The sequence below is a fragment of the Lepidochelys kempii genome, chromosome 10 (assembly GCF_965140285.1).
Source record: "Lepidochelys kempii isolate rLepKem1 chromosome 10, rLepKem1.hap1, whole genome shotgun sequence".
Classification (NCBI taxonomy): Eukaryota; Metazoa; Chordata; order Testudines; family Cheloniidae; genus Lepidochelys; species Lepidochelys kempii.
In genome coordinates this window covers 79,804,134-79,825,850 of record NC_136389.1, presented here as the reverse complement: position 1 = coordinate 79,825,850, position 21,717 = coordinate 79,804,134, and the positions used below count along the sequence as shown (strand labels likewise).

The 21,717-nt window shown below is 40.5% G+C and overlaps 1 protein-coding gene across 5 annotated transcripts in view; it reads right to left on the bottom strand.

Annotated features, from left to right (window-relative positions):
- Positions 1-2,624: 2,624 nt before the first annotated feature.
- MAP2K1 (mitogen-activated protein kinase kinase 1) overlaps positions 2,625-21,717 on the bottom strand; it is a 65,807-nt gene continuing 46,714 nt past the window's right edge. For all 5 annotated transcript variants that reach the window (XM_073304394.1, XM_073304395.2, XM_078854681.1 and 2 more), the window contains 6 exons: positions 14,471-14,595; positions 10,219-10,426; positions 9,839-9,903; positions 6,941-7,002; positions 5,744-5,789; positions 2,625-3,535 (listed from right to left, as the gene is read on the bottom strand). In XM_073304394.1, coding sequence (XP_073160495.1) covers positions 3,422-3,535; positions 5,744-5,789; positions 6,941-7,002; positions 9,839-9,903; positions 10,219-10,426; positions 14,471-14,595 — 620 coding nt within the window. In that variant the 3' untranslated portion in view covers positions 2,625-3,421. The remainder of the gene's footprint in view (positions 3,536-5,743; positions 5,790-6,940; positions 7,003-9,838; positions 9,904-10,218; positions 10,427-14,470; positions 14,596-21,717) is intronic.

Sequence of the window (21,717 nt, the reverse complement as noted above, 5' to 3'; positions counted from 1 at the left end):
TTGCTGCCATGCTCAGCTGTTTAAAGGTCTCCATCTTCTTCTGGTGGTGGATTATCTGCCCTCAATATTATATGCATTAGTCACCTCCCAGCTGGGCCACAATCTACGTGGACATGAAGCAATCAGTCTGCAGGAAACTCCAGCTATTACAAAATACAGCAGTGCAGCTACTGTGAGCACATCAAACTTGCCTGGGATAGAATGGGATAGAACAGTATTCAAATCTAAAATGAGTTTAACTGATTCAACCAGTGTTGACTGGGCCCTAGTTGGACAGTACTGGATGTATTTGGTGTTCATAGCTACAATTATCTGACCGAGTAATATCAGGAATGGGATCCAGTTTTAGTTTGGTTCTTCACTTTTAAAAGCCCATGGGATTGATACTCTTCCAAACCTCAGCCTATGTCTATAAGAGCTCAGTCAAAAGCTGTCGGTGCTTTTACCATAAGCCTAGGTAGGCTTGGCAGGATTCAATTTTTAAAATTTCAACAGATGTTTAAGAATTTTTCCTATTTTTATCTATTTAAATTTTCAGTTGAAGGAAATTATAAGGCCGGGGTTAGACAATTATTGAATGACAACAGACATTGAGATTCAAAAAGTTAAAGCTTTATAACTATTAAAACAAATTGTGAACATCACATGTCAAAATATACAAATTAAATATCCTTAAATCAAACTAAGTTCTCAAGCAGCATTTTTCTTACTTTGACTGTCTGTAAATTTCCATCAATGGAAATTTTTTCATGTGTGTAGGGTGAAATTGTTTGACACTTACTGATGAAAAAAGTCTAATCCTTCAAGCCTAAGAATAGTATGTCTTGTATACCGCAAAAGGTTTTCTACTTTTCAGTGTGTTTTTAAAGGTCAAATTAATTTTAAAGAGGATGTATGTAGCTCTTAATTGCTTCCAGGGAAAGTTGTTGTTGATCTTATACCTATTCTATCCCTATCATTCCTTGATTATAACAGAGTCCAGATGGCCAAACAGGCAATCCATATTGATCCAGATCTTTTCCCATTCCTCTTAACAAACATTTGAGAAAGGTTTGTAAGTGTGGGTGATCTTTAAATTCACCTGCCTCTGCACTTTCAGGTTGCTGCAGAGACAGAACGTGTGATTACAACAACGGCTGTCTTGAGTATTTTTGGCCCAGCTGGAATCAGAAAGTTCTAGAAATCTCAAAATGTCTGTTCTCATAAGATTTCCCAACCACTTGGTTTTTGTTGAGGTTTTTGTTTTGTTTTTGCTGTCTTTTGGTGGAATGCTCTCACTGAATAGCACCAGAGCCTAATACAAAGGGCCACAGTTTCCTCTGGAAAAAGGACATTTTTATAACAGTTGAGCAAATATTAAACATGCAACAACCCTCACAAAACGTAATAGGGTAGGGATTGCTTTAAGCAGTCAAAACTGGCTTCCTTACAAGAAACGCAGTTGACAATGGGAAATGGTGCCCCCAAATATCCATTATTTGTTCAGTTAGAGTCTGCTTGTTTACATGGGATAGTATTTTTTCTCATGCCAGTCTCATATATGCAGGGTTTGTGCTACATAATTCAGAAGTGGTCAGTTAAGTATTTTCAATACAGGGTCAAGGTACATACAGACTATTGGACAACACTTGCAAAATAGCATCTGACCACACCAGCTAAAGAAGGGCAGAAACAAAGTCCCTCATTTCCCACAGGTGTGAGCAGAATGAGGGGACACTGTTAATAAACCATACTGGACAGTACAATTGAACCAGCATCTGATTTTACACAGCAGGTGCAAATTGCAGCAAGAGGTACATGTGATTATAAGAATGGCTATACTGGGTCAGACCAATGGTCTGTCTAGCCCAGTATCCCGTCTTCTGACAGTGGCCAATGCCAGATGCTTCTGAGGGAATAATGGAACAGGTAATCATCAAGTGATCCATTCTGAGTTTCTGGCAAACGGAGGCTAAGGACACCATCCCTACCCATTCCTGCTAATAATCAACTGTCCTCCATGAATTTATCTACTTTTTTGAACCCTGTTATAGTCTCACCTTCACAACAGGCAGAGTGCCATGGGTTGACTGGGTGTTGTGTGAAGAAATACTTCTGTTTGTTTTAAACCTGCTGCCTATTAATATCATTTAGTGACCCTTCATTCTTGTTATGAGAAGGAGTAAACACCACCACCTACGGTGCACATTGGCACCAAAACACAGGCAAAGGTTTCAGCACAGCTCTAGAAATAACATGTAAACTGAAGGCCTAAGCCTCTACCTACTGTGTAAGAAAAGAGTGCTCTGTTCAGAAATACGGTACGTGATGCTGTTAGAGAGAAGCTAGTACCAAACTCCTTTTTCAAGCGGACTCAGGTGAGTGAATTATGTATGTTGAAAGATGAGGATTTGATTCCAGTTCACTTCAACAGGAGACAGTGAAAAGGCCTATGTGGGCTTATGGTAATCGGAATGGGGTTTATGTAACACAATAGTATCAAACAGGTGCTTATTTCCTGAACATATTTAAACAGCTATTTCATTTTATTTGTGCACATGCTCTGCAGCAAAGAGCTGTCAGTTAAATTCCAATTACTCCCAACTTATATTGAAGAATTTAAAAATACCCATCCTCTAAAGAAGTTACTTGATAATATATTTATTAGTATAAGATTAAACTGGTAGCCATCTGAAAGAAAAGTAATTAAAAGGATTTTCATACATTTTAGACACTATACACACAGTTGTCATAAGTCTTCTTTAGTTGGGTTAAAAGGAAGCAAGTCTGATGCACTTTTAGCTCTTGAGTCTATAGGACATTTAAAAAAAATACCAATTAAAGGAGACACATACTACTAAACAATCCCAAGTATGACAATACATTTAAAAATAAATATAGAAATATAAACAGTCTAAAAGTAGTTATGATGCCCTGTGTTTCATGGCAATAGAGGACTCTTGCCCGTTTAACTGGGAAGAGTTCTCTGCACAAAAGCATTATGACTAACTTTGAGATGCACAGTTTGATAACAGCACAAGCATGCTTGACAAATATTGTTTAGGAGGATCTCTAACAACCTTGTGTGAGACTAGATAAGCATGACTGAAGTACCACCAACTTACAAGGAATCCTGATAGAGCTCAAACAATCTGGGACTAAGTACCCCCAGTGAGATTTCCATTACAAAAAATATCCAAATTCACTTAATCAGCAAGCACTATAATTTCAACATCTCACACATTTTGGTCAGTTAAAGTAATCCAATACAACACCAATTAATTTAGGACAAAAATTTAAAACAATCAGGATTTGGCACATGCTAGAACAGACTTCCTTCCTTAAGAGGTGAAATACATATTTGAACAAATACAAGCTTGAGAAATGAGACCAAAATAGCATTGTTTTAACAGATGTACAGTACAAGATTTGCTCTCAATATTCAGATTCCAGCAGCATGCGTGGGTGTACTAGGCTGGTTGAGGCCTGTAGTCGAACAAAGCCATCCTGCAAAATCCACTTCCTCAGCTTCAGATCTCTTAATGAAAACATGAATCTATAATAAAGAGACGGAAGGAAAGAAAGAGAATGAGCTAAACAACAAGATAATGGGACACAGATTAAAACAATTAAACATTAATTATTAACATGGAAATAAAACTTTAAAAAAGTCTAATTTACTTTCACCATTCATGTTGTTTCTTTTTATTTTGTATTGCACTCAACATGATCTGATTAGTTAATTTCATTTTTCAGGCTTTATATGCTAGTATAATGAAGCAATATGTGTTGCAAAACATTCTCGAGGAACTCCCGACTGTCATGCACCATAAATATGGTGTCTGATTACAAAGACAATCACCTTAGTGTGCAGTAAGTTAGAGTCACAATTATCCAAGATAGGTAAAGTCATACAATGCACTCAGTATTATGCCTTCATACATTGCTACATTTCCACTACATTAAGTGATGGAAATTATTTGGTTACCTCTTCAGATCCATGATTTACATTGAGGGTTGGGAGAGAGGAAGTCTCAATTCATCTTCCCTTTCTGCTGCAGACTGAGGCCCTGATCTTGCAAGTTACTTTGCATGAAGTGAATGGAATCTGCCCATGCAGAGTGACTTGCAGGACTAGGGACCGAGTGCTGCAAATTCCCTATATCCTTTGATGTTAGCTCTTCTAAAAATACTGATCGTAGAAAAGGGAAGCTGTATGTTCCCCCAAAACAGTCCAAGATGTTCCAAACAGATGATAAGCCACAATAAAGGAACATGGACTTACTGTCTCTTCCTCTGAAGATAACCAATATATTTTAGGTTTCAGAGTAGCGGCCGTGTTAGTCTGTATTCGCAAAAAGAACAGGAGGACTTGTGGCACCTTAGAGACTACCCAATTTATTTGAGCATAAGCTTTTGTGAGCTACAGCTCACTTCATCGGATGCATTCAGTGGAAAATACAGTGGGGAGATTTATATACATAGAGAACATGAAACAATGGGTGTTACCATACACACTGTAACCAGAGTGATCACTTAAGGTGAGCTATGGGGGGGGGGGGGGGGACACGACGACCTTTTGTAGTGATAATGAAGGTGGGCCATTTCCAGCAGTTGACAAGATTGGAAATGGCCCACTTGATTATCACTACAAAAGGTTTCCCCCCCCCCCCCCCCTTGCTGGTAATACCTCCCCTTAAGTGATCACTCTCCTTACAGTTTCAGAGTAACAGCCCTGTTAGTCTATTCGCAAAAGGAAAAGGAGTACTTGTGGCACCTTAGAGACTAACCAATTTATCTGAGCATGAGCTTCGTGAGCTGTAGCTCAGGAAAGCTTATGCTCAAATAAATTGGTTAGTCTCTAAGGTGCCACAAGTACTCCTTTTCTTTCTCCTTACAGTGTGTATGGTAACACCCATTGATTCATGTTCTCTATGTGTATAATTCTCCCCACTGTATTTTTCACTGCATGCATCCGATGAAGTGAGCTGCAGCTCACAAAAGCTTATGCTCAAATACATTTGTTAGTCTCTAAGGTGCCACAAGTACTCCTTTTCTTTTTGCAATATATTTTATAAATTTAATTACTAAATTAAAGCACAGAGACTGTTCTGTCTGCAGCTCATTTAAATAGTGAAAGGGAAGTTTAAGAGGTGAATAATCTGTCCTCATTGTAATTAACAAATATCAGAAAGATGTTTCTATTAAGATAGTGGTTTTAAAAAAAAAAAAAAAAAAAAGACAGAACCTATCATTACGCAAATTAAGGACCTAAAACAACTAGCTGGATCCTCAGTCCTGCTAAGGTCACAGTGAACCACTAGAATAGTGCAGTGACCTTAAAGCTGCCTTTATAGGGTAGCTGAGGATTCTTGCCATGTGGGAGAATCCTGGAATGGCCACCTTTTATGTCAACTCTTCCTGGCCCAGGGGGGCTGTTCTTGGGGCAGGAAGGAATAGAGCTGGAACCTGATGCAATCCACCAATCCCAGGCTGGCAGAATTTTCTCTAAGAGACTGTTCAAACTAACTTGTGCTAGGAGCCAGTCACAGGGTCGCAACAAGTGCTGGTCACAGGGTGCTGGTCACAGGGTCGCAACAAGTGAAAAGATGGCTTACACCAGTCTTTGCCTCCTTCTTTGCTCAGGTGAGCTGAGAATTCTACCTGGGCTCTTCTAAAGGACCAAACTGCATAGAGCTACAGTACTGGGTTATCTAATAAGGACCAGAATCTCTTAATAACTGAGCAAAGAGCTTTCACTCACCATGAGTTGCTTCAAATCTGCTCTCTCTGCTGGATTTTTTATTAAGCTGAAAAAAAAAAAACATAACATGGTAATAAAAAATGTCAAAGGTATTGAGTAATTTTCTCTTGTAAAAGACAGGCTTTACCAGCAGGTTGTACTGATCAACTTTTCAGTGTCCTAGATAAGTTTTTCTTACCGCACCCCTAAGCATTATAGTGGTGCAATTCCCACTGATTATACATTTAAGGGTCTAAGCAATTACCTTTTTTTAGGTATTCATAAATGGGTAGTAAAATTATCTCAAGGCTGTAACTTCATATATGAAATTATCCCAGGCGTTGTGCTTTATGTGTTTCTTGTGGGGGGCAGGAATACATGACAGGAACCCAGCTGGCAAGGATTCCTATGATTTGTGTGTTAAACTGAATTTTCAGTGTGCAAAATATGGATGTTTCCAGGCCTGAAAATCCCTTCCCCAAACATCATCCTTCTGACTGAGGAGGAGCAAGAGCAACTCCTTTTGAGCCTCCCAGCTGGAAGGGGCTGCTGGCTGGCACTGTGTGTTTTGTCAATGTCCCCTACTCCCCTTGGGAGCTGAAAATGCTGCAGCTCCGGTTAGTCAAGACGCCTCAGCCCCAGGAACCAAGAAATAAGATTCCGGGTTTGTTAAATATAAGGTAAAAATTAAACAATTTTTCAGGCATAAAATTTCCATAGGAATTGAATCCACATAGAAAACACCCTGTTCACTACAAGTTTGATTATTGAAGTGGCCACAAATTTTGGATAACTGGGGAAAGTTCTAGTGTAAATCATCACTGTGGGGAGACAGGACCAAGTACTAAAAGTGTGGATGATTCAGTACCTGATTCTGCAACCGTACCTACTGGGTATAAGTGCTTCCTAACCTGCACACCTTCAATAGAATTACTTATGGCTGTAAGCACTACACCCAGCAGTAAGAATTTACAGGATCAGGCCCCAAGTTTGTACTGTATTCCCTTTTGCAGGTAACATTACATAAAGACCACTGAGTCCTGACTATGTGAAAACATTTGTTCACAGCTCCACAAAGTAGCAACGTTCACATCTGGAGAAACTACTAATCTCTTTGCTTTGGGATCCTTTTGAAGCAAATACATTTTCTGACTAAAAGCAAAACTAATGTTCCAAATATGGTCCCCTTGAAGCTTAACCACCTCATAAAACACTCACCATTTGTTCACAAAATCTTGAAATTCAGGGCTGAAAACGCCACTGGGCAATTTTGGAGGAGGCTGGAAATGAAATCAATGGTAGATTAAAGCAAAAGGAATGAGTGATGCTCTCACATCTCAAGGGGTTGATTATTTTTGTGTTATAAGTCTGTATATAGCTTGTTGGGCCCAGTGGTGTAACAGCAACACTATCCATGCTATCCTTCAGGGCTGAGGCGTTGGAACAAGGACAAGATGACTCTTGCTTTCAGACCAGTGGAGATTAGATACACTGACATGTGATTTCAGAGAGGAAACCTATCCTACTACACTTCACAATCAACACTGGCCAGTTTTTGGAATGGCATTAGCAATAGCTGAACTATAGGTGCTCAGGTGACAGCTAGCCTAAGGGAAAACGTTACCATATTGTGTATTATACAAACTGCAAGTTGCACCCGCTTACACTAGGATTCTTCCCTCACACTTCCTACTGTTGCCACAGCTGGTACAGCTCCGCTGATGGCAGCCAAAGGAGGAGCGCTCAGATAGATAAGATGCTGCCATTTTAAGTTCTGTGTTTTCTAACCCTGCCTAGGATGAGTCCATGTGACACATTTAACCAGAGGCTTCCTGAGTCTCTTGCTAGGGTAGGGCTTACTCCCAGCTGTCCCTAATGATAGGCAGTGATTCAATGCCACAGTCCAATCTTAACTTATTGAGCATCTTTATTAAAAGAAGAAAGCACTCCCATCTGCATTACTAAACAGAAGGAAGAGTCTGTTTTTAAAAAGTTACAAATTAACACTGTAATGTTGCATGTTAGCTATATGCTCCTCACCGCAGTTCCCTTCTCTGGAAATTTTAGCTGCCGATGATGGACCCAGATGCTGCTAAGCACCATGCCCAGTTCACATTAAATTTTTCTATGTATAGCTGCCAACAATGAGGGCTTCAAACAGCCTTACAGCAAGTATGTACTGTATAATTCGATTTGTATACATTGCCATCATCTAGTGGTGGTGGGGGGAGAGGCCATTTACATATCTTTATTTGCATAATATTTGTAGCCTAATTTAAATATCCTGCCACAGAGAATGTGTCGTCAGGTTCTGAATTAAAAATCATTAGTTAAAATCGAAGCATTTTGGTAAGACAAGAGTTATTTTATGTAAAGGTGAGTAGACACTGCCTTTTCCTCCATGTTGTTAACTACTGGATTAGAGTTAAATCTACACACTTAAACTAGTGAGTAATTTAATGCACATGAGTAGCCCTATTGAACTCAATGGGCCTACTCTTATGCACACAGTTACTCATGTGTGTAAGTGTTTGCACAGTCAGGGCCTTAATGTATTAAGAAAGCCAAAACCAGCTGTATTTCAAGAATGAAAACATATACTTAGTGTTTCCATGGAAATGCATGTGCAATCACATTTACTATAGAATGAGAAGTGTTTGCAAGGGACATGGACTTGGCAGCAAGTCAGATTTTGAAACTTTTATATTTATATATATTTATTGCTCATGGATTACACACATGAATCATCAGTAAATGCTTATAAAAGACAGAAGCCATTTTAAACGTGAGGATGATGAAAATGCAAGTGTGTACACACACACACACATTTTCATTTGTATCCATAATAATGCCTCTCTCTGTCCCAGTGTCTGAAGATTCAGTGCAGCTAGGAATAAGAGCTTAAGCGAAATATCAGCCTTTATGTTTTAACATCTTCATTTTCAGTCCAAAGTGTAAGATTCCGCAACGATACCCACTGTTAAATCTGCTCGACTGACCCAAGGAGAGGTATTGTAAAGCTCTCTGAAATAAGAGCATGAGAGGAGTTCTGTCTTTTAGAAACAGATGCAGTAGCACAGTGGTTCTCAAACTTTTGTACTGGTGACCCCTTTCACAGAGCAAGCCTCTGAGTCCGACCCCCCTTAAATATATAAAAGTGTTTTTAATTTGTACCACCACTATAAATGCTGGAGGCAAAGCAGGGTTTGGGGTGGAGGCTGACAGCTCGTGACCCCCCCATGTAATAACCTCGTGACGCCCTGAGGGGTCCTGAACCCCAGTTTGAGAACCCCTGCAGTAGCGTAACAGTAACCCAGGTAAAATCTAGTACTCAAGGAGAACCAAACATCAATGCTGACCGGTAATTATGAGTGTCCTAGCAATGCCTATACATGAATCATCGGTAATCATATTTAATTTATTTGACTTTAGTAGTTAGTAGTTTGTTGATCCCTTGGTACTGGGATTTCTCTTGTTCTTTATGGCAGGTCAGCCCTTGCCAGCACATAGAAGAAGATGCAATAAAGACAAGCACTGGAATTATGTGAATTTAGCTGTAGTTGGGGAATTCAGTGAAAATCTTGGTAACAAGTTTTAACAGGCATTTTTGTCCTAAAACACAAAACCACACTTCAAAACTGACACAATATTAGATTGTAACTAAACTCTATTTAGAGATACAACAACTATACCAGTAAAACAAAGACAGGGATAGTTAAGCAGGCACTTGATATTACTCTCTGCCACCCTCTCTAACCACGTGTCATTGGAAAGCCACAGACCTATTTAAAGGCTGATCTTCGGTTGCAATAGATTACGCCAAACGTATCCCATGTGTAACTTCGAGAGCCCTGCAAATCCATGGGTATCAGCTTTATATCTGTGGATATCCGCAGACCATTTTTGCAGATTGTGATCAGGTGGAGCTCTAGTAACTTCATTCAAGCCAGTGCATTTGCACCAGGGATGAGTTTGGTCCACTGTGTTTTTAAAGAGAGCTAAGAGGCTTGTTTTACAATATACACTAAAAAAAACAAAACCACCTTCAATATGGACCCCAAAATCTTGAATTAACAGTTTAAAAGGGAGTTCTGATAGATGTAAACAGCTGTTTACCTCATTGACGATGTAGTCCAGAAGTTCAAAGATTGCCATTGGAGGCCTGCTGTCTGGTCCATAGGCTACAAATGGATGAAATATATTAAAAAATAAACCAGACTATTTGTAAAATAAGGTAGAAATACATTCAGTCTGACAATACTACAGTTTTGCTCTTTCAAACACATTGACCCATTGGGGAAGGGTACAAGCACAGGTCTGCTTGACAAAGGCAGCAAAGTTCTAATAGCTTTTTGCTGGGAGCTCCATGAAGCTGGAAGGGAACAGTGTGAATCTGGCTTTCCCTCTTATTCCCCGTCCCACCGCACCTTTGGGCTATGTATTCCTCCCATCAAACCCATCCAACTTTCACATGCTACACTGCATCAGGCACTTACAGCTCATTGGTCGGCCAGGTGTTCTTTGCCTGGGTGAAGTCTCAGAAACTGGAGAGTCTCCCTCTACAGGGCAGCCAAACATCAGCTCCAGCTCCTTGGAATCAGGAGGGGGAATTGGGTATCTGCCAATGGCCATTTCTACCAGTGACAATCCCATACTCCAGATGTCTGACTGCACTGAATAATGAGTACCTTGGAGTCTTTCCGGCTACAAAAAAAGAAAAAAGGCAAAACACTGTAAGAGGTAAGAAAATCACACACTGCAATAACCTGGAAAGAGTGATGGATAAAATAAACAAACACTTGAGCATATGAATATGACTTTTTAAAAAATCGTTATGGCAGTCAGGGACTCCATAATTGACTTTTTTAAAGTGTATGGAATCTGAACTCCCATCAGTTCCTTAAACCTCAGGTACTTTGATCTTTAACAATTAAAGACCATCATTACAATTTAATCACAATTTTAAAATAAATATTGAATCATTAACCGTCAGTAGCACAAGTCAGATACCCAAATCAGTTAAATTTATACAAATGTACCTTTAATGAAGTGTTTAAAACATTTTGTTAATGGTAATTTACTACTTTTTGCAACAGAAAATACTAGTGTTTGAGCTAGTATCTTAGTATTGCAACAGAATTCATTACTGAAACTCACATGTAAACTGAAAAATAAGAAAATAAAAGTTATTTTGGGACAAGAAAGAAAGAGAGAGAGAGAAAGAAAGAGAAAGAAAGAAAAAAGAAAGAAAGAAAAAAGAAAAAAAGAAAAAGAAAGAAAGAAAGAAAAAGAAAGAAAGAAAGAAAAAGAAAGAAAGACTTTAAAGATTTTCTAAATGTCACAAGGCAAGCCTGTCTTTTAACGAGGTTCAAGGTCCAGCCTCTACCTACGTCAGATTTCTGTCCAGAAGACAGACGTTCTGAAACGGACAGCTCTCCAGGCCTGACGAAGAGCTCTGTGTAAGCTCAAAAAGCTTGTCTCTATCACCAACAGAAATTGGTCCAATAAAAGATATTACCTCTCCTGCCTTTGCTCTCGAGGGCACATGGAAACTGTAGACTGTGCAGTAGTGCATTTTGCGAAAGCCTTAAATTCCACTTGGGTTTCCATTGCACTGTTGCACAGCTCACGGTTCCCATACCATGAGAATTATAGTCCCAGAATGCCTCTGCTCTGGGCAGAAACTAGGCACAGAACAGAAGCTGGATCCCAAACCCTGTAAAAGGCCAACTTTCCTGTGATGCAATGAAACTGGGGCTCCAACACATTGGTGTGTATCTATTCACTGTATTTCAAAGGAATAATATGCCAACTGCAGGCTGTATAGCATGATTCAGGAGAGGTGAAATGTTTACCACAGCTCCTGTAGTTCCTTGAATAGGCAAACAGTTAGCATTTGCTCATGAGTATTAAAATACCTTTTAAAAATATTTGTTCTTAACAAAAAGAACAATTTCAATGACTCAACTAAGTACTTTTAAATAAAAGGAAATACTTATCAATGTGGAGAATGTACTTATTACGCAACAATAAACGCCAATTTCAGATGTTTCTTTTTCAAAATACTTATTTTACTTCTGAAGAAAACATTTAAATTATTTAAAAGGTTTTTCAAAAGTGAGAGTCCGTGCTATTCAAACATATGTTCAGCTTGTAAAAGTAGTGTGTGTAAGTTTCCTGGAGTGCTTTATTGACAAGTATAAAAACAAAGTAAGAAAATATTTCAAATAGTTTCCATGTGGGATGGGCACATACAAAACCATTCAAATGTGGAAATGTAACGTTATTGGGATTGTGTTCTGCTTAGAAAAGATTAGAACACAGAAAGGACAAAGAGAAAAAAAATCTCATGTAAAGATTAAAAATGCAGTATACATGGTGTACACACTCATGCCAACCTATCCTTTCAGCAAGTGGGAAGTATGTAGGTAGGAGCATCTCTAACAGATGGCACATCATAAGCTACAAATATGGTTTTGTTTTTTTAAATTGAATCGCACATTGGGGAAATGAAACATGTATTTCAGGTACAGTCACACTCTAACTAGTCCAGCCATTCCAACAAAAAAATCACTTGAAAAGGTTCTCAAGATGTCCATGAAAACAGTGTATAAAGTGAAAAACACAGACTGAAATATACAGTCAGTTACTGCACTTGCTTTATTAGTATTGTGTGGCCAAAAACACAACAACAACAAAAACAGTGGTAAAGACTGAAAACACACTCCCTCTTGTAGTTCTAGCATATAAAATAGTCCACATGGTTCCCATATATGTTTTTCTTTGAGAAGGCTCAATACAAAACTTCATTTTGCCCTTCCCCCCGCCCCCCTTTATTGAGCCTCAAGTTCTCCCGAAGATCAAAGACTCTAATGAACACATTTAGGCATTCATACCTTGAAAACTGAGTTTTACAGTCTGATATTCCTATAGGATGTCAGAGTGGTCTATAGCCATTAAACCCTTCAACCAATGACAACTGTGAACCACTATAACAAGTGTAATTGGTGTTTTATCAATCACATACTATTTCTGCAAGTTCATACTTAGACCTTCTCCAATGTCCCACCTGAGTTGGAGCCAAAGCCCTTTTAGAATAACTACCAGATTTTGGGCAGCAAGGAAGCCACTCCAAAAGGGGATAAATTCTACAGTTTGCAAGAGTATTAGATGAAAAACAAAAGTGAATGAATGAGAAGTAGAAGGCAGCATGAAAATGACCTATATGGCAGTAAGTGCATCAGAACAGTGTATAGTGGACAGGAGACAGAAAATAGCTCCAAGCTAATCTCACTGTATTGAGACATCAAAATCAGATGTTGCCTGCAAAATTATCATGGTCCAGCAAAGCGTTTTCGCCGTAGTTTGAAAAACAGCGCTAAGAGAGACACTGAGCAATATCAGTAATTGCCTGCAAAAGAATGAACTTCAAACACTACTGCAGAGAACAAACAGATTCACCACCATGATTTGATCTTTGAAATACAATGCCATGGGACCGACCTAGACCTTCAACCTGTGGAAGTGACGTGTCACTGGAAACTGAAGCTATGCAACACTTTGTTCCTGATCAGAAGAAAAATAAAAACAAGAACACCAGAGTCAGGGGCAAAAAACGAGGAGCTGTGACAATGTTTTGCTGTTTAACAGAACCCACAAAGCTCAAGTTTGCAACGTAAATTGCTGGTTCACTCCTAATCTGACACCCACCTCAGATGACAAATGGAGAAGATAGTGTCCTGAAAAGTAGGATCCATTCTGAGTAGAATGAGCAGTATACCTTTTCCCCCCCTTTGTTTTTAGGTCCAGGCTCAATTTCATAGCTACAGAAGAAACTCTCAGGTTTCAGAGTAGCAGCCGTGTTAGTCTGTATCCGCAAAAAAAAAGAAAAAAAAAAAAAAAAGAGTACTTGTGGCACCTGAGAGACGAACAAATTGATTTGAGCATAAGCTTTCGTGAGCTACAGCTCACTTCATCGGATGCACGAAAGCTTATGCTCAAATCAATTTGTTCTTTGTTCGTCTCTAAGGTGCCACAAGTACTCCTTTCTTTTTTTAGAAGAAATTCTGAAAGCCCTAGCTTTATGAGTTAATAGAATCTGCATTAAATTGAAAAGTACCGTCATACATTAGAGAGAAAGGGAACCACAATTCATGTTCGTGCTGGTTGCCACATGATACACAGTGCTTCTTTAAATAGCACTTTATTCCTGAATACTAGTTTTCAAAAGAGAACACCCACTAAAGTAGTCTCACACTAGCCACTAAGCCTGGTCTACATTAACCTTTTCCCCCTAAAGTTTCCCTCTGTTGCTATAACTGGTTTAACTCACCCTGTGATAGCAATGGTAGAAGCGCTTGTGTAGACAGCATCTTGCCTAGGCTCGCAATTGTAGCAACAGTGAGAAATTTTGGGGGCTGGGATAGGGACAAAGACTTGTGTAAGGAGAACAAGCTCTGCACACTTTTTTGGAAATGCATGTACACAAAACCCAAAAGCATTAGCTCATTGGCTTTTGCAATGCAGTTGCATCAGCATCTCTTTTACAATGTTAGAAGACTCCAAGTCATCAGTCATGCACTGCAACAAATCCACTTTTGAACTTTGATGCGACACTTGAATACTTCAGTGAGGCAGTGAGTAATAATTGTAAATTACTGTAATGATGGCAGCAGTGGTTTCTTGTCTGATCACCGAAAACTATAACACAATGCATAGTAAACTCAAAGTTAAAAGAGCTATACTTACTGACATGTAGGACCGTGTCCCCACGAACGAGTTTGCCATTGAATCTATCAGTTGTCCACTGACACCAAAATCACAAAGCTTGATTTCACCTCTAGAGTTTACCAAAATGTTAGATGGTTTAACATCTGGGGAAAAAATGAATGGATGAGATAGATAGATAGATATATAACATGGGAATATCTGACAATGAAAGTAACATGAAAGGTGGGAGTAACATTGTGCCTCCCTTTGTTCTCCTTTTAACTTCCAACCTGATTCCCTTCCTCTCCCTGGAAGGTACAAAAGGTTTATGTTTAAATCTCATTCAGAATTTCCTGTTTTTCCAATGTACGTTTTGTAGTGTCTACAACATTCTTGTAAGGACTTTCACATTCGGGTCTCAGACATGCTAATATGTACTTTCAAACTTAACTCCATTTTGATGGCTTTTTTTTTTTTGGTGCCTAGGAATATTCAATAAAAAAATCATTAATAATCTATACATTTCAGTTTACTGGGTCATTAAATGAAATGCAACCATGTGTCCTATCATCCCAAAAGCTTATAAAAATATTTGAGTGTGTGTAAAAACACAGCAATTTCCTATCTTTAGCAAATAAACTCAGAGTAAATGGGCTATTTTAAACTGAAAACAATCCTGATACTGAAACACTGCATTAAATTAAATGTTTGTTTAGTTTGAGATCAAGTTTACCCGAGAAGGAAGAAAAACTGGCTGAGATTATACATTCAGCACTACTTCCCTAAATGGAAGCCTAATGCAGGTCTTTAGTAGCTAGGCAACTACTAACCACCTGCTTATGCATGCTAAAGCGCTGGGAGCATTTCTTTTAATCTTTTTGTTGTAGGTATAAGAAGTTTCTCAATATAACTGACTACTTACCGAGAGTCATTACCAATGAATTACAGGGTTTATAAAACAGGAAGCCACATTTGCAAAGAATGCCACCAATGAGTTTAAAAAAAACAAACAAACAAAAAGGTCATTATAAATTGGTTTGGACTGAGGGAGGAATTGAACTTTCAAAATTCCTGTTTGTGCATCTGTGACCCCAGAGCACACAGACTTCAATTCCTCCTTAGTTATTATATTCTCATCACTCAAATCAAAGCACTATTCAAGAGGTAGGTGGGGAAAGATCTGTGCTGACAAATTCTTTTCTACACATTGCATTTTTACTGAATACAAAACACTCTGTGCTGTTAGCAAGCAGACAGTACTTAGATAGCAGGTGATGAGGCCTTGGAAATACCTACAATGGATAGATTAGACACAGCCTAAAATAGCTTTCAGGAAGTTGGCTGCTTCACCACAAGCTGGGCAAACACTGTATGCACAGCACGCTTGAAGCAGAATCTTTTCTGTTTTATCCACTGCTGCTGAACCTTAGCAGCTCCCACCCCAAGCACATTTTCTTTTATATTTTAGTTCAGAATTTATATAAAACATTCTCCAGGCAGCTTGCCACACATCCCCAAAGGAGTCAGTCTGCAGTTCATGTTCGTAGCAGGGTAATCTTGGAAAGCTGATAACACAGCACTCCAAAATAGGGAGGGCTCTGTGTAAAACGTTACACTTGATTTGAAGAGAGACATACGGACCAGGAAACAGAAGTGGAGTGTAAGTGTTATTTGCTTTTTGAAATTCTTGTTGTTGGTTCTGGTTCCGAGCACCACCGCTCTAGAGCGGGTCACTTGAAGATGCCCAGGCACACTGAAGTGCTTTTTCAATGCCTTCCAGAGCTCCTTGAGCTGAGCTACAGTAGCATCAATCCAGAGTAACTACACAGAACTCAGCGCTAGCTTTAAGTCACAGCAAATCCACACCCTGACCTAATATAGGGCCACACACAGCATGGCCCCAAGATCTCAAGATGGAGGGGATGCTGCACACATGACGCTCTCCCCTCCTGCAGAGAAGAGGAACTCAGATGCCTTCACAGTACAGTCTCCCTCCCTGCTACATAGGGCCCCAAGAAGATATCTACAGGGATATATCCCCTACCTACCCCCACGGAGATCTCCTAGGAAAGATAATACACCTACTGCTTTACCATGGAGCCTTTTCTGCAACATCGATTTCCCCTTTACAGGCAGGAAGAGCTCCTGGGGGAGTCCTTGGTAGTACGACTCCCCTGGAGCCTGCTGCCAGGCAGCATGTGCAGGGGGCCTCAATGCAGGCAGAGATCCTTAGAGACCATCGTGGGCTCAGGGCCAGCCTAGCAGCAAATTCTAGGTGGGGGGAAACCCCACCTCTGCAACAGAACAACCGAGGCGATTCTACACAACAGGAGCCTCAAGGAGATTTCATAGAATCATAGAATATCAGGGTTGGAAGGGACCTCAGGAGGTCATCTAGTCCAACCCCCTGCTCAAAGCAGGACCAATCCCCAATTAAATCATCCCAGCCAGAGCTTTGTCAAGCCTGACCTTAAAAACTTCTAAGGAAGGAGATTCTACCACCTCCCTCGGTAACACATTCCAGTGTTTCACCACCCTCCTAGTGAAAAAGTTTTTCCTACTATCCAACCTAAACCTCCCCCACTGCAACTTGAGACCATTACTCCTTGTCCTGTCCTCTTCTACCACTGAGAATAGTCTGGAACCACCTCTCAGGTAGTTGAAAGCAGCTATCAAATCCCCCCTCATTCTCCTCTTCTGCAGACTAAACAATCCCAGTTCCCTCAGCCTCTCCTCATAAGTCATGTGTTCCAGACCCCTAATCATTTTTGTTGCCCTTCGCTGGACTCTCTCCAATTTATCCACATCCTTCTTGTAGTGTGGGGCCCAAAACTGGACACAGTACTCCAGATGAGGCCTCACCAATGTCGAATAGAGGGGGACGATCACGTCCCTCGATCTGCTCGCTATGCCCCTACTTATACATCCCAAAATGCCATTGGCTTTCTTGGCAACAAGGGCACACTGCTGACTCATATCCAGCTTCTCGTCCACTGTCACCCCTAGGTCCTTTTCCGCAGAACTGCTGCCTAGCCATTCAGTCCCTAGTCTGTAGCTGTACATTGGGTTCTTCCGTCCTAAGTGCAGGACCCTGCACTTATCCTTATTGAACCTCATCAGATTTCTTTTGGCCCAATCCTCCAATTTGTCTAGGTCCCTCTGTATCCTATCCCTGCCCTCCAGCGTATCTACCACTCCTCCCAGTTTAGTATCATCCGCAAATTTGCTGAGAGTGCAATCCACACCATCCTCCAGATCATTTATGAAGATATTGAACAAAACCGGCCCCAGGTTTTGTTCCCTCCCCCTTAGCTAGGTCACTGCCTACTGACTGTAGGAGGGATCCAGCCCATGGTCTCTCTCTGCAGTAAATCTTTAAGCTTGAAATTCCACTCATTAGCAGGGTTACCATATGTCCGGGTTCCCCCCCCGACATCGCCCCTTTTTTTGATCCTCTGCCCTCTATCCAGGTGGATTTTTCGAATAAGAGGCAGTGTCTGTGATTTTTGAGGAACAGATGTTGCAGCTGAGAAAGAGCAGTCTCTGCGCCCTGATTGGTCCCTCCCCTGCAGCCACAGCAGCTGGATCCGGCCCACCCAGACCCCGGCTCCCAGCGCTGGGGAGAGAAGAGAGCCCCACAGGGAGGTGCTGACTGATGGCTGTTGCTGCATCCCAAGTCTGCGCCAGCCACTGCCACCGTGACAGGGAGCAACACTGCCCCCCCACCTCAAGGGTGAGGCCGCAGGTACCCCTTCCAGCACCCCTGAGGTACCCCTATCCAGTACACACACACACACCCCTCCAACACCCCCCCAACTGTACCCTCCCTCCAGCTCCCCCTCTGCTCCCCCCATCCAGCAGTGTCCTCTTTTTGGGAACCTGAAACAGGATAACCCTAGTCATAAGAAAGCAGCAGCCACGGCTCAGCACTTTGGAGCCAGCAGTGAGAGGTTATAAAAACTCCTGGATACCCAAGGATTTTCAGACAAGGCTTGTTAGCCATGTTTTGGTTTTGGGACAGGTGAGGGTGGGAATGTTCATAAGACACTTTGAAGCCACAGCAGCTCCTGGAAAAATGCTGAATGCCATATTTATATTAGTTATATTTATGCACGTACCCACCGGTTTGGTATGTAATGCAGACACAGAAGAAATTTTTAAAAACCTATCGTCATCTCATTTGACAGCTCTCGCTGAGCAGCACAAACATTCCATCTTCATCTTTTCACGGCAAAAGAAACAATTAAAATGTCAGCATTCCATTGTCAGTGAACTTCTAACAGTACTTCTGGTGCTGGGGACTACCTGGAATACAGCTTGTCTCTGAAGGCTTAAACTGTGCCTTGCATGTGTTTTTCTACTGACAACTCTGATAATCACATATTGAAGCTCTTACAATAGCCCAGCAAACTCTGGACTTTGCAATAAAGCCTGCCATTCTTTGAGCATATTCATTGTCTGCTTAAAGCTTCTGATTCGAACGAGAACATGATGTTTGGAACTCCACTGCCCACCCCCCACCTCTGTAAACAGATTACTCTTGAGCAGCTTCCCTGCACCCAGTATTTTCCCAACGCAATTCGTATTGCCCAAATCGAACGAGCATGTCAAAACACCCTTCACAATGGAAAGATTTGGCTGCGACACTGAGGGAAAGGACAACCCCCTGGAGATCAGTCCCAGGCTCTGTACTATCACACAGGAGAGCTGGCCAGAGTGTGCTGCAGGAGCCATGTACTGAACCCTTGGAGAAGGTGAAAGGGCATGTCGCATGTCACTTAACATCAATCCCTCCAGACAACTGAGGAATGGCGCTGAGCATTCCCAGCCAGTCCTCTCAAGACAGAAAGATGGATATACAACATTGAAGAGAGGAGGGTGCTAAATAGAGCAATTCATAAGGAAGGCCATAAAGAACCACTGTGGTCATCGAGTCTGACTTCCTCTAGAACGCAGGCCATAGAACTTCCCTGAATTCACTCAAGTCTGAGCCAGAGCATATCTTTTAAAAATATATCCAATCTTGATTTACACATTTTCAGTGTTGAATAATCCACCATAACCATTAGTATATTGTTCTAACAGTTAATTACCCTCACTGCTAAAAATTTGCATCTTATTTCCAGTGGGGGTCTTCAGGGTTTATGGGGACGTGAAGTAACCTCCTTATAACCTCATCCTCTACACACACACAAGAATGTAAAAGAATAAAAACCCTATATGAAAGTATAGTTGATACCAATTGGAATTTTATCCTGGCTCATCTGCAGGTGCTATTTGCTATTTTTATTCATGTAGTGATGGTTTCTTGAAAAAAAACAAAAGACAAAAACAAAAAAACCCACCCAAACCAATACAATTATCATGCCATTTATCTTAATACTCTGCAACAAGGAGTTTCATGGGTTAGTCACAGTATGGAAATTTGTTTCCTTATCATTTGGAGCCTTTTTATTCTGGTAGTATGGAAGAGTATATGTACCTTTATCACACCTCTGCTTAATCCTTGCAAAAAAGAGTCCTAATCTTTTTAGCCTGGTAAGCTCTTCACATTACCTGCCTCCTCCTTTCCTCTTCTCCAGTTATCCTTGCCTTATGTCCACTTGATTTAATTCTTTCCTTCCAAAGTTTTTCCAGTTCTCCTTTCAGAGAGGAGGACCAAAACAAAACACAGCATTCCAAATGAGTTAATCTATATAAAGGGATAACATTTTCCATTCTCCTCTTAATGCACCCTAATGACTTCTTCACTGTCCATCATGATGCCTGAATAGTTTTCCTGAAAGGTCACAGCTAGTTCAGGAGCCACCTGTGTCTCTAAGGTATGTCTACACTGCCCATATTATGGCGCGGCAGCGTAGACACGCTTTACCGCCGGGGTAGAGTTCTCACAGCGATAAAAAAACTCCACCCCGAACAGCTCCCGACGATAAAGCGCTGTCTATACTGGTGCTTTTCGGCGCTAAAACTTTGGTTGCTCAGAGGGGTGTTTTTTCACACCCCTGAACAACTAAAGTTTTAGCGCTGAAAGTCATGTTGTTTAGTTACCTAGTTTCACTTGGTCTCTCTGCAAGTCTTTATCATTCGCCCTGCTTTTGACTAATTAACTAATTTTGTGTCACCAACAAGTTTGCCTTTCCCCTTCATTCTCTTTCTCCAGGTCAGCACTATTATTATTATTTATCTGTGTTAAAGTAATGCCTAGAAGTCAGGGCCCCGTTGTGCTAGTTACTGTGTGATGTGTTGTGGACCAAATATACTAGCTCTGGACCTCAGGAGCACTCTACTGTTAACATCTTATGATAAAATACTCTTTTTGTGAAAAATGTAAGTGTCTATTTTTTTTTAGTGTTACCATAATGTTCCTTTGTTTTATTGCCCAGCAATGCTGCAAAGTCAGTTACAGCTGACCAACAGTAGCTGCAGTCAATTACATTAATGCAAATGCCTGTGCTATATGGCCTACAGTTTCCAAGTACTTATTGATTCCTATTAAGCAGATATACCCTAATTCCACCCAATCTCCAAAAGATATTGACGATGCAATGTGATCCAAGAAACAGTCCAGAAAAATTAAAGGACACAGGCACATAGCTTAGGCCCATAATGTTGATTCTGTATTTCACTCTACCTGAGAATAGATATTATCCTGAATGTTTTGTTTAAATAGATCAAAGAAAGAGAAAGCACGTGCCTGCAGCTCAGGGGAGGGAAGGGGAGTTGTTTTGTTTTCCAGCACTGCAGGGAAGGTTTAAAACAACCAGCACTATGTGAAGTTCATGACAACCCAAATGTGAAACTGACTAAACTGTCTTGCCCAAGCAGAATTAAATACAAAGCTGCAAAAACTGTGACAAGAATATTTGATTTATAAAACACATTCTGTATTAATAAATGTTATTAGTAGAGCTGAGCCAGAACAAAAACTTGAATCTGAACATCTATGGGTTTCAGAGAAGGGATCAGAGTAACAGCCGTGTTAGTCTGTATTCGCAAAAAGAAAAGGAGTACTTGTGGCACCTTAGAGACTAACCAATTTATTTGAGCATCTCCCTTTCAGAGAAGGGAGAGTGCGTGTGAAGGAGCAAAGGAATTTGATTAAAATCTTTACATCCAAACTTTCCTCTTATGTTTTTTCTCTTGGTTCGGATCCAAACCTGAAGGGGTCTATTTTCTGGACCAACTATGAATGGGTGACAAACCACAACAACTAAAAAACTATTCTTACAAAGTTCTGGCCCAAAACAGCAGAGATTTATCTGTGAAGCCATGTTTTTGTAGAAAGT